The sequence below is a fragment of the Cercospora kikuchii genome (genome assembly GCF_019650295.1).
Source record: "Cercospora kikuchii DNA, contig_00002, whole genome shotgun sequence".
NCBI lineage: Eukaryota > Fungi > Ascomycota > Dothideomycetes > Mycosphaerellales > Mycosphaerellaceae > Cercospora > Cercospora kikuchii.
The window spans coordinates 4,015,538-4,028,127 of record NW_025408583.1 but is presented as its reverse complement, the minus strand read 5'-3'; the positions used below and the strand labels follow the sequence as shown (position 1 = coordinate 4,028,127).

Below are 12,590 nucleotides of genomic sequence, written 5' to 3'. Positions count from 1 at the left end.
AAGACAGTGGCACTATGCCACAGGAGGATAGACCCGCCAACCCTCGGCAGCCGACCTCCTGCATACATATAGCTCTGGGAGACCAAAAAGCTCTTGCTTGGGATTACCCTCATAGTGCACTCAATGGCTTCCTCCAGCAGCAACGTCTGGTACTTCGCATTCGGGTCAAACATGAAGACTGATGTCATGCGACGCCGAGGGATGACCATCCTCGATGCCAAACGGCTGTGTATTCCCTCTCACGTCTTGACATTCGACGTCTTCGGTATACCGTACAACGAGCCCGCTATGGCCAGCATTGCACGCCGACGAAGCAGCCCCAAGGATCCAGCAGAGGACCGGTCACCAGCAGTGCACGGGATTGGGTACCTGCTTTCCGTGGCCGACTTCCAGAAGCTCGTGGTCTCCGAAGGCGCCGGAACCGCATACCAGGAAGTTGACCTTGCCGCCGAGCCCGTCTCTGGTGAGGAGGAAGCAGGTGAGGTGGTAACGGTCCGAACGCTGGTGAGCCGGTATCCGTTTCGACCGAACCCGCTACCAAGCCAGCGGTACTTGGTACGCGTCAAAATTTCATTCACAACACATCATCCCTCAACTAACATTTTGACGCAGGATTTGCTTCTCCAAGGTGCAAGCGAGCACGGCCTGCCGACAGCATATCAAAACTATCTTGCAAGTCTTCCGACCTATCGCAGAAATCTGTCCCGGACCGAAGAACTCGGATCTCGCTTCTTTCTCGGTTTGTGGATGCCAATCGTGAACTGGACGATGAGGCGTATCAAGACCTCAACTGACAGTGGCAACAAGCAGAACACCGGCCGTAGTGTGATTGAGGCACCGACTGTTGTCTGGTTGCTGTTCAGAGCGGTGTGGCTTCACTACGACTATCTGCACTGCTGGTTGTGGGGTCATGGGGGCGGCAGACGTTAGCATCAGATTTGATCATGCAGACAGTCTGACAGCCAATTCTGCCACAACTCTTCTTTGCACAATCCGATAGCTTTCATCATGATGGTCGCTAACGGCAACCATATTGACAATGACACATATCGTATTGATGCCGCACGTCTCCTCGAAACAGTTCCACTGATAGGTAATGAGCCGAGAATACAGTGCTCCAACAAAACATGACGCTAAACGTCTCAGATGGCCACAATGATTTTGCCTATATCCTGCGTGGATGGTTCAGAAACGATCTGAACAGGTCAGACTTTGACATCAATCAATTGCCTATAGGGCAGACAGACTTGCGTCGATTGTGGAAGGGCAAATTGGGAGGGCAATTCTGGAGTGCATTTGTGCCATGGTACTCACTTCTTAGCTACAAATGAAGCGTGAAGCACAAACTAACAAAATCGCAGTTCGCCCAAGGAAGATGGGGCTACATATTCCATTCTTGCACAAACTTTGCAACAGATCGATCTCCTCCATGAATTGTTTCGACAACATCCGAAAGCCTTTGGTTTTGTGCATCGATCGTCCGACATCTTGCCCACGTTCAGAGCTGGAAAGCTGGTCAGTCTTTTGGGGATCGAAGGACTACATCAGATTGACGGAAGTATGAGTGCACTGCGGATGCTCTATCGACTGGGTGTCAGATACGCAACACTGTGCCATAATTCATGCAACGAGTTTGTGGATAGTGCTGTGAGTTGACAAGAGACCTCCAACTGACTTGGCACTGACAAAATTGTCTTCTAGACTGCACCCGCCACTCACAATGGTCTGTCAAAGAGAGGCTTGGATGTGATCACTGAGATGAATCGCATGGGAATGTCTGAATGTCGAACACTGTAGGCCAACAAGAATATGACTGACAACGCATCCAGGATCGTCGACCTATCTCATACAAGCCACGAGGCACAAATGGATGTCTTGAGGCACACCAAGGCACCAGTGATATATTCACACTCATCATGGTACGTTTCCACACCTTTCACGCCACACAACTGACATTTGCGGGCTAGTTTTGCCTTGTGTCAAAACCCACGCAACGTCCGAGATGAAGCACTACTTGCACTCAAAGCGAATGGCGGTATCATCATGATATGCTTCGTACCCTCACTCTTGGTACCACAGCCAAAGGACCGCGCATCAAACGAGCCTCGATCGACGTCGAGTGTTCAGTCGGTCGTTGATCATATCATGCACGCCGCAAACACAATTGGCTGGGCGCATGTTGGTATTGGATCTGATTTCGATGGTATGCTCGAAGGACCTACGGATCTGGACGACACCACTGGCTTTCCCGCAATCATAGAGGAACTCCTCAAGAGAGGCGTGGACGAAGAAGATATCAAAAGCTTAATGGGCCTCAACATTTTGAGAGTGATGGAAGATGTCGAAGCACTGAGTAGAGTCGCTCAGGACATAGGAGATTGGGATGTACTCTGCGATGAGATAGGGTCGCCCTGGACGCCAGAGCAGATTTCCCTATTACTAGCACGAGGTTCGTTGCGCAATGGCGAGTGATCTTGAGGTAGCTAGGCATTGACTGGGGCATCGTGCGATTCTGCTCAAAAGCATTGATCAACACTCAGACGTCACGATCCACGAAGTGCTTAGTTATTCCCAATGTTTGAAATTGGAGTATCGCATTGGGTATCTACTGAGCGCGCATCGTGCTGTTAGACCGGCAAAAAGCCAATTTTCTGGAGTTCACTGGAATACAATCGTTTGGGCTAGCGCTATGTGCTTTGATTGCTTTGGCCCGTACCTTACATCCAAACCGAGGGCGCTCCCAAACACAAATTCCCACCAGACATTCCCTATCTGGAAGTGAATCCCGGCGCCCATCGAAGCGGATAGGTGCTCTTCGCTCGCACTGTTGCTACGAGAATGTGCCGGCCGAGCGGCCCGGCATATCAGCATGCTCGGAGGCAATGCTGTTCGCACAATGCCTGTCTGCCGACGACTCTGCAGGAGCCGGACTCGCGTGGCATCTAGGCGCATGGTCGCCTTGCAAAGGTACATCTGTAAGGTCGTGTTCTAAGGTACTGGATGCGACCACACCGACAGTCTACTATCATTCTATTCCGCAGAAGCAATCGAAGTTAGCGGTTATACCCTTGTTGATGATCCCTGGTGAACTCACAGCGACCCGTTCTATATCCATTCCGACATGTTCCTCGACTCAGAATTCCTCGTCGTGTACGAGCTATGCAGCTCGCTCAAGAAAAGCCCCTTCGACCTGAAGCTTGATCAGGGTTTCGTTGCCAATGGCGGTGACTCTATCTCAGCCATCGCACTCGTGGGTGCGTGCAGAGCCTACGGACTCGGTCTATCGAGAGAGAAGCTTCTCAAAGACAGCTCTCTGCGAGAGATATTATCGAGTGTGGAGCCTGTGGCTCCGACCGATGCCACCTTCAGCAAAAAGGAGTTCCGCCGGAAGCTTGCAGAGGCCATCGAGAAGCTGCATGAATTGTCTCCTCGACGCGGCAGAAGTCCAAGTGACTCGGGATACTCAAGCTCAGAAGCATCCGACTCGCATTCCGATGACGTACCGATGACAGAGCTCCAGATAGCATTCATTCATTCGTCCATCAAGCACCCGGGCAGAAACTTCATCGTCCACAGCGAGACTTATGCTACCGAGCATATCTCGGCGCTCAAGGAAGCTTGGAAACAAGTCATCGAATCTGAGCCTATCTTCAACCAGGACTTTCCACAGCACGAAGCTCTAGACGATGTTGCCCACTCTTTCAACTGGGAGCACGTGGTCGAGGAGGATTCTCCGGAGGACCAGCAGCAGAAACATGGAATAGGATCTTTCTTCCAAGTGCGGACTGTGGATTGCAACTTCAGCAAACTCACGTGGACTGTACACCATTCGCTCATCGATGGCTACAGTGCAGTGCTACTGGCGAGGAAGGTCCTTTCGATCGTTAATGGGCAAGCGTATTCCGGGCCAGGACCTTCATTCTCGAATCTTCTCATTGAGCTTGAGCAATACAGAGAAGAGAACAAGGATGTGGCGCAGGCGTACTGGAACAGTAAAAAACGTGATCTTGCGCAAGCTCGCCATCAAATGCTGATTCCAGAAAGTACACTCGGGCCCGAGACAGAAGGGAGCAGTTCCATAGTGCTCGATCTCGACGGCGTCACAAGTCAGATTCAATCCCATGCGAGGGATATGGGTATTACACCTACGACAATATTCAACGCTGCATGGGGCTTGGTGCTCTCACGCTACTGCGACAGTGATCTCGTGTCATTTGGTGCGGTGCTGTGCGGCCGCTGCATCCCAATGGCTGGAGCCCTCGAAACTGTCGGTCCACTTCTTAATACTCTGCCATTCATGATACGCATAGACAGATCGAAGTCTGTGCGGGACTTTCTCAAGTCTACCTTCGACGAGTTCGTGGAATTGGAATCGTACCAATGGACGACCTCCGACGACGGCTTCAGTCGAGAGTTTGAAACAGCTGTCAGCCTTCAGTTCGATTTTCCAGATTGTAGCAAAGCAACAATCTGTCCTGTGGCTCGTTCCACTCGACAAGAGCACGATGTAGCGCTTGGTCTTGCGATCAATACAGCTCACGAAGTCTGCTTCACATACCACAACGACAGATTTTCGAAAGAGATTGTCAAGCAAATAGCCGACCATTTCCTCAATGCTCTCCGGCTACTGCTTAATCCGGAAGATGCCCTGGGGGATGTGATGAGCCGGATGCTCACAGAAGAAAACCTTGCCAAATTGTTCAAGTTTGGGCGTTGCGAAAAATCAACATTGACTCCAAGTATCACAGAGGACCTTGTAACTCTCTTCGAGAAAAGAGCTCGCGAGGTCCCAGAGAGCATTGCTATTGAGAAAGGAAAAGATCAAATGAGCTACGCCACGATGGACAACATCGCTTCTCGCATTGCACTACGCCTCTCGAAAATCATCGAGCCTGGAGACATTGTATGCGTGTATTCTGATCGCTCAATGTATTGGCTTTGCGCAATGTTTGGTATACTCAAGGCAGGAGGCGTTTACTGCTCCATTGACCCAGGACTGCCAACAGAAGCTCGCAACAAGATCTATGGCCTTTCTGGTGCGAAAGTCTTCTTGGTGGGCAAGTCTTGCCAATTGCCAATCGTTCCTGGGGACTGCAGGCATTACTTCACAGTGACTAGTGTCATCGAAGATGATGCGCAACACGTTCTTGAACATCGTGAGCAGGCACGCCCACACAATTCAGCGTACGTCTGCTTTACCTCTGGCTCGACAGGAACGCCGAAAGGTGTGCTTTGTACTCATGGCAGTCTGGTCGCCTTCCAGTCTAGCTTGGATGTCCGCTTATTCGCTGCACCTGGGCGGGAAATAGCGCACATCATGTCCGTCGCCTTCGATGGAAGCATCCACGAAATCTTCTCGACTTTCTGCTACGGAGCTACATTGGTTTTGCCTTGCGGAACCGACCCATTCGGACATTTGCACGACGTTGATACCACTATTATGACCCCCTCTATTGCTCGTCTACTTGATCCAGACGAGTTTGAGCGGCTAAAATGGGTACGTACCGCTGCTCACATGAACCTCACTGCACATTCTTACATCGAATAGGTTTACCTTGTTGGTGAGCAAGTCTCGCAAGCCGTATGTGACAACTGGGCATCTTCCAAGCAGCTTTATAACATGTACGGCCCAACGGAAGGCACATGTGGTGCCACAATCAAACGTCTTCTGCCCCAGAGGCCGGTCACGATTGGTGCCCCAAATCCTACGACGAGAATATACATTCTCGACCAAAACAAAGCTCTGGCCCCACTTGGTACCATTGGAGAAATCTATCTTGCAGGCGTGCAGATAGCCAAAGGCTACCTAGGGTTACCTGATCAAACGAAAGAGCGTTTCTTGCCGGACGAGATCTGGCCTGCAGGATCTCGAGAAACGATGTACAAGACTGGAGATCGGGGCTACTGGACGAAGCAAGGAGAAGTCGTCTGTCTGGGCCGAAACGATCGACAAGTCAAACTCCGCGGATATAGGCTGGACATGGACGATCTGGAGATGCGCATCGCTAAAGCATACCACGCCGTTCAAGCAGTCAGCGTCACTACTCGTCAGGATCAGCTAGTAGCTATGGTGCAACCTGCCAACATAGATGTTGCAGAAATGCAGAAAGAACTGGAAGAGGCTCTCCCAACATACGCGATTCCCCACGTCATTGCCCCGGTCGAACAGCTACCCATGACTCCAGCAGGCAAGGTGGATTATAAGACTGTGGCGAAAGCTACTCCCCAGCCAAGAGCACGATCGGCTCCCAACAAACTGACGCCAGCCGAAGTCACCATCGTTGGGTCATATCGGGAAGTCTTGGATCTCTCAGAAGATGTCGAGATCACTTCTGGGTCGAGCTTTATCGAATTGGGAGGACATTCGTTGCTTCATATGAAATTACTAAAGCAGTTGAACGCGGCGTTCAATATGCGCCTGTCTCTCAAGACGATCATGTCCGCTGACACTGTTCGGGACTTGGCTCTGGCTGTAGAGGAGTGTAGCAAAAGCAAGATGCCCACCGCTCCGACCCCAGCGGGTACACTGCCAGATGGACTAGCAACGCCGATCGAAGCTGAATGGTTTGAGAAGTATCGCATTGATAGAGATACACCTGCTTTTAATGTCTCGATCTCGTCAACGCTCGACCTGGAGGTTGTGGACAAGAACAAATTGATTGATTCTTGGAACACTGTGCTCAGCCGCCACACTCTTCTGGCATCGACGTATACTACCAAGGATTTGAATAAAGTATACCGCGTGCTGTCAGAACGCGTACCAAAAGTACAGACATGTCCCGAGTGGAACCTAGAGACCGAGATCAATCGTGCCTTTGATCTGGAGTTCGACCCTCCCGTCCGGATTCTGGTCGACGACACTAGACTGACCGTAGTCATGAGTCACATCATTGCCGACTACACGGCTCTTTCCATTCTTCTTCGAGAAGTCAAGACAGTTTATGATGGTGGTTGTCTGGATGCACCTCCGGTCTCTTTGACATCCATTGGCCACGTGAAGCCTTCGTCCGAGAGTTTGACATTCTGGGAAGGCTATCTCAAAGACTCCACACATGGCTCATACCATTGGCTCTCTGATCATAGGCGAAGTGGATACTCTGGCTCCTCAATATGCTCGACGGTCCCTCAAGATGTATGGTCAAGTTGCCAACAGCTCGCAAAAGATGAGAATATCACTCTCCAACAATTGGTAGTTGCAAGCGTTGCGGCAAGTATTGATCCGCGACCACAGGTCACAGATCTGCTCATCGGTGTGCCACATCTCAATCGAAACACAGTAGATGAGATGGAGACCTTTGGCCTATTCCTGCAGCCACTTCCGATCAGGGTATCGTTCAACGACAGCTCACCTGGCTCTTTCGTGGCATCGGTAGCTTCGAGCTGCCGAGAAGCCTTGGCCAATTCCGTCCCGTGGCATCATTTACTTGATCACCTCAACATATCCACAGACTGGCCAAATCATCCACTATTCGAGATCATGGTGACAATGCATGATTTCAGGCAGCATAACGACCTCGATGTGGCAATTCCTGGCACCGATCCAACATTCGTCTGGTCGAGAGGCTCCAAGTTCAAGCTCATGTGCGAATTCACTGCTTTAGCAAACGGGCAATTGGTATTGAGACTGGAATATGACAACACTATCGTTCCTGACGAGGACATTGCACGCATTCAAAACCAGATACCACTGGCTATGTCGCTGATATCTGCTAAGGCTAATCACGAGAGTCTGAAGAAAGGATTGGCCGAGGTGGAAGGTACTCCGCCAGATGGATTGGACCATTTCCACGGGCAAGACTTCTTTGGCAAGCGACTTCGGGATTTCACGCAGAGAATTTCTTAGGGAGTTTTTCCGAACCTTAACTAATGTAATACCACACGGTATATTGCTCTCCATCGCTATAATACATTTCCTTCATTATGAGTCGACAGGTCAAAAGTCGTTTCAATCGAAGCAAAATGGACGTGGATGTTTTGTTCTGCGTTGGAACATTGCAAACCATCGCGAATCATTCTACTACGATCACACCTCATGCCCAATCGTCGGAGCATGCTTCAGCACATATTCGAAGGCCGGACGTGCCGACATCCTCTCGGCCCAATCTTTGATCTTGGGCCAATCATCAACGTCGACCCCCAGAAACTTGAACATCCAAGGCATCGCGAACGGATAGTAAGCCAGATCTGCCAGTGTCGGGCGGTCTGGTACAGCTATGTAATCTTGTCCAGGCTTGGAAAGCTGCTTCTCCAAGACATCCCACTGCTTAATCGTGTTCGAGTGGAACCTTCAAACGCGTCAGTCGTGGCCTGGGTACCATTGATCGCTGAATATGGCTTACTTTTCGATAGTTCGAGGCAGTTGGACTGGATTTGCTCTCGTAGGATATCCACGAGAGAAATAAAGCCAGTACTTTGCAGTCGCACTATCTCGGTGAGCTTCCATGGCACAATCACTCGTGTCAAGAACTTACCCTATACCAGCGGTCTGGTATTCTGTCCACGACATTACGGCTGCTCGCTCAGCATAGTTACGGCCTATCCAATTCTTGTGCGTGTCGTAACGCTCAGCAAGATACTGGATGCATGCTGTACCCTCGAAGACAATGGCGCTCTCTCCTGTCACAGGATCGCGATCGCGAATTGCTGGCACGTACCGCTCAGGGTGCACAGAGTAGTACCAGTCACTGTGAGTGTCGATGACGGAGAGTACATGCGGGGCATCGAGCTCGCGTGCCAGAATCAGTGGCTTCATGTAATTGATGTACGACGTTTCGTCGGCTGCACAGTTAGCAATGTACTCTCGTCAATGCAGATAACCTGAGATCATCACACCTTTGATAACGTAGATGATGGTTCTCCCATCGAACTCAGGATCCCCGATCACTACTTGTCCATTCTTGGACGAGTGTTTGGTCCCGTTGCCATTCGTGGCTGCCTTTTCAATTGCCATGGTATTTGTGCCCGGCAAGATTGCAGATATTGCGTCTCAGTTTTGGAATGAGCAAGAGTCTGCAAGCATACGCGGTACTGTCTCTGTTGCGCAATATACAACAAACACAACTTTTAGAATGTGCATGCAGAAGCTATGCTTGACGTAACCTGGCTAACCGAAGCTCCTGCAAACAGCTTTCGACCACTGTGATGTCTTCGGTCCGCTGGACTTTCACTCGCCAAGACCTTCCTGCCGCTCGGCCCCCATATCACTAGCGCTAATAATGGTAAGTGACTACCTGGCATTCCATTTCCCAAATTAGGAAGATTGGTGCCTAGCATCTCGAGCATGCAACGGCAGTCGACTATCTGACAATTGCTTCTACTTGCCATCGTTTGCTGGCAGACAACCCTCTTCTTGGCGTCATGGCTCAACTCTCCCAGCGAATGCAGAGGCCCACAGAGGCACTCCTACCGAAGATCAACTCTTCTCTTGCACAAAGAAATGATCCAGCTCAATCTGTCAACCTTGCAACAGCCGAGAATTGGCTCATCAGAAAAGAGGTGCTTCAGATATATAGGAAAGCATTGCAAACAAGCCTCACGTGCGCGGTGAGTTAGCTATTCTCCGTCCTCGAAAATCACTAACATCATGAATAAGGATCTATCCTATGTGGATGGACTCAGCGGGGAACCGGGCCTGCTAGCAGCACTGGCCACCTTTGTCAACAAATACTTCAAGCCTGCTGCTGAGATAAAGCCTCGCCATATCGTTGTGACACCAGGAGCAAGCAATTGCCTCGACTCCTTACTATTCAGCCTCTGCGAGCCAGGAGACAGCGTACTAGTACTTGCTCCGTACTGGAGTATGCCAATCTCATTTGTCACCATTAAGCACAGAGAACTGATTTTTCGATAGATGGATTTGATGTTCACCTCGCCATTCGACCAAATGTTCGGATTGTCCCCGTGTATACTACGCCTATCGCGGCTCTTGAGACTTTCGCGAAAGTGCTCCCCAATTCACTGATACCAGCTTTGTCTCAAGCTCTAGCGACTGTTGAGGACAAGACCAAAGTGAAAGCTCTGATTGTATCCAACCCGCACAACCCATTTGCCACATGCTATACCAAGGAAGTCCTACGAGAAGCCATACAATGGTGCGCAAAGCAGGATCTGCATTACATTTCCGACGAGATATACGCTCTCTCGGATTTCGCTCAAATGCAGCAAAGCCGTCAGTCTCCGGGCCTCATGTCGTGCCCCGAGGATGCAATTGATCAGACACTGTTTCCAGAAAGCTGTGCTCCTTTCATTTCAGCACTCGCTGTCGATTTGGATCCTTTGCAGACACCCCCAATCAGCACTATCTGGGGCACATCGAAGGACCTGGGCTCGAGTGGGTTGCGGATAGGTGTCCATGTAGCAAGACCATCAATCTGCGAAGAAGAGCAAGGGGCAAACCATGTTGTTGAAGCGAAAAATGCATTATTGACCACATCTCTTGGTTTACTATCCGCACTGCAATTATCCACAGTCTCAATGGCGATGACGAGAGCTCTTCTCCTATCGGAGCAACTCGACAAGTTGGTGACACTAAACAAGACTCGGCTGAGGCACAACTATACCATAATAAGTACAAGACTTCGATTCTGGAACATTCCCTTCCTGCCAGCTACGAGCGCTCCGTATCTTGTCGCCAAATTGGGCTCTGGACTGAAGGCTCGCTTGGAATCACAACGAGTCGGCGACTCGTCCGGAACGATGAAAAGGCACGACAGTCCGCTTTCAACGTCATCTGATGAGCAAACTTCGACAATCTCAGATGATGAGACTGTTGTACAATTCTTGAAGCGTGAGGCACTTGTACTTGTTGCTCCGTGCACTAGCTTCCATATGGGCGATCTCAACGACAGCCACACTGCAGTAGACGACTGGGTTAGAATCACCTTCGCTATACCAGTCATCCTATTGAACGAGAGCCTCGATCGTATTGAAAGAACACTAGGACTGCCTTCCTTCAACTTCGATAGGCTTGGGTTGCCCCAAAGTGGCTCCGGGACAGGAACTTTGAAACGCCCAAAATGTGAGGGAGAGGATATTACGAATAGGAAGAGATGTGCAACATGTTCAAACATACTCTGAGTGCTCTTTCACGCATTGCAGATAGAAGGCTGCATAGATGCTATCAACAAGGATAGGTAATAAATAAGCCGTATCGCTCTACAACCTCGCAAGTACCGTTTCCAGTCATTCAGCACCCAGGGCAGCAGCCAAGCCTCCAGCGGCAAAAGTTCCCTGAGCAACTGCATTCATGACGGCCGGCATAGGGCTTGCACAATCTCCAACCGCAAAGACACCCTTAGCCGTCGTCTCATAAAACGGCTGCGTAGTCTTGATGACTCCCATTTCATTCAATTCAAGAGACAACTGTTCAACAAAGTTACCATTCACCTTTGATTTTGGCTTGTGGACCTAGACGTAGGTTAGCAAGAGTGGCCTTCATACAGTTCCCAACAGCAGTATGACTCACAATAAAGCCATGGGACACCTTGGTTCCGTCTTCCATGTGCAATATGATTTCTGATGTCTGCTTTGAGACTTTCTCAAGTCGGGAGATGCGTCGTTCATCGACTGAGATGACGGGATCGTTGCCCAGAGATTCTTTGATCTGCTTCGCCAACTCTTGGTTGCCATCGACATAGACGGTCACGTTCGAAGTCAACCTCTTGGCCATGCGCGAAAGGTGCAGTGCAGGTGGCAATTTGGCAATGTCTCCGATTGCCAGAACCGCCGCAGACTCTACGCCTCTGTCCTCGTAACCATCACAGAATAGACAGTGATATCTGTGATATGCGTCAGTAATTATGAAGTCGCGTAGAATTGTCTGCTCGATACTCACATTCCACGGCCCCAAGCTTCATCGTAGCCCGGAATCTCGGGCATGATGTCGTGGCAGCCCACAGCAAGAACAACCTTCTTGCCAGTCCAAATCCGGCCCTTGGCGTCAGTAGCTTCGAAGTGGCCAGTATCCAAGCGCTTGATGGAGTCGATCTTCGTATTTTCAAAAGTAACAGTGTTGTACCGTGCCGCGAGATCAGCCCGTCCTTTGGCTCGGAAGTCTCCGGGACTTCGATGGTCCCAGGTCAGCACATTATGCATGTGATCGGTTCTCATGTTGCGGTAGACCATGGAGTCGAAGACAACAGCTGTATAAAGCTGGCGAGCGACGCCCGTGGCCACTGAGAGTCCACCGGGGCCGCCGCCGATGATCAAAACGTCAATTAGTGGCTTCATTTTGCTGTCGAGGCAAGGATTTGTGAAGCCAAACAGCAAGCAGAGTGCAATAAGAGTGATGGAAAAGCGGTGCAGATGGAACTGTGTTGCCATCTTAGCTATGAGAGAGCTCCGTCTACTTGTAGCTGGCGCATGGTCGGATTTTAGGTACCAGTCAAAGACTTGACGAAAAGTCTCCGAGCTCAAACGTGGCCGTCTATGTGCATTCTGATCGGTCCGAGCTTCTCGGCGCCCGTTCTCAAGATCTTTGTCCGAAATGGATCAGACTGCAAGGTCATAGAATGTTGGCAGAAGGTCAGTGTTGCGATACTTAAGCGATTCCTGAGATCTTGTGCAGTATTTCATGTGAAGTAATCTAGCAC

The 12,590-nt window shown here is 50.3% G+C and overlaps 6 protein-coding genes across 7 annotated transcripts; 4 read left to right on the top strand and 2 right to left on the bottom strand.

Annotated features, from left to right (window-relative positions):
- Window positions 1-123: 123 nt before the first annotated feature.
- On the top strand, window positions 124-930 carry CKM354_000379800 (uncharacterized protein; the record flags this gene model as incomplete). The annotated part of the gene is made up of 2 exons (XM_044799014.1): window positions 124-555; window positions 613-930. 2 exons carry the CDS (start codon window positions 124-126, stop codon window positions 928-930), a joined length of 750 nt encoding a protein of 249 aa, XP_044654949.1.
- Window positions 931-1,008: 78 nt separating this feature from the next.
- Window positions 1,009-2,472, top strand: CKM354_000379700 (uncharacterized protein; the record flags this gene model as incomplete). The annotated part of the gene is made up of 6 exons (XM_044799013.1): window positions 1,009-1,093; window positions 1,147-1,306; window positions 1,362-1,647; window positions 1,702-1,775; window positions 1,830-1,919; window positions 1,968-2,472. 6 exons carry the CDS (start codon window positions 1,009-1,011, stop codon window positions 2,470-2,472), a joined length of 1,200 nt encoding a protein of 399 aa, XP_044654948.1.
- Window positions 2,473-3,121: 649 nt separating this feature from the next.
- Window positions 3,122-7,843, top strand: CKM354_000379600 (uncharacterized protein; the record flags this gene model as incomplete). The annotated part of the gene is made up of 2 exons (XM_044799012.1): window positions 3,122-5,497; window positions 5,549-7,843. 2 exons carry the CDS (start codon window positions 3,122-3,124, stop codon window positions 7,841-7,843), a joined length of 4,671 nt encoding a protein of 1,556 aa, XP_044654947.1.
- A 180-nt stretch (window positions 7,844-8,023) lies between these two features.
- On the bottom strand, window positions 8,024-8,950 carry CKM354_000379500 (uncharacterized protein; the record flags this gene model as incomplete). The annotated part of the gene is made up of 4 exons (XM_044799011.1): window positions 8,024-8,285; window positions 8,340-8,423; window positions 8,472-8,778; window positions 8,833-8,950. 4 exons carry the CDS (start codon window positions 8,948-8,950, stop codon window positions 8,024-8,026), a joined length of 771 nt encoding a protein of 256 aa, XP_044654946.1.
- A 407-nt stretch (window positions 8,951-9,357) lies between these two features.
- Window positions 9,358-11,076, top strand: CKM354_000379400 (uncharacterized protein; the record flags this gene model as incomplete). 2 transcript variants are annotated; one of them, XM_044799009.1, is made up of 4 exons in its annotated part: window positions 9,358-9,543; window positions 9,593-9,797; window positions 9,851-10,168; window positions 10,229-11,076. In XM_044799009.1, 4 exons carry the CDS (start codon window positions 9,358-9,360, stop codon window positions 11,074-11,076), a joined length of 1,557 nt encoding a protein of 518 aa, XP_044654944.1. The 2 variants fall into 2 exon arrangements, with proteins under 2 accessions (XP_044654944.1, XP_044654945.1); XM_044799010.1 differs by having other exon boundaries at window positions 9,851-11,076.
- Window positions 11,077-11,181: 105 nt separating this feature from the next.
- CKM354_000379300 (uncharacterized protein) lies at window positions 11,182-12,228 on the bottom strand (the record flags this gene model as incomplete). The annotated part of the gene is made up of 3 exons (XM_044799008.1): window positions 11,182-11,406; window positions 11,465-11,777; window positions 11,834-12,228. 3 exons carry the CDS (start codon window positions 12,226-12,228, stop codon window positions 11,182-11,184), a joined length of 933 nt encoding a protein of 310 aa, XP_044654943.1.
- Between the last annotated feature and the right edge of the window lie 362 nt (window positions 12,229-12,590).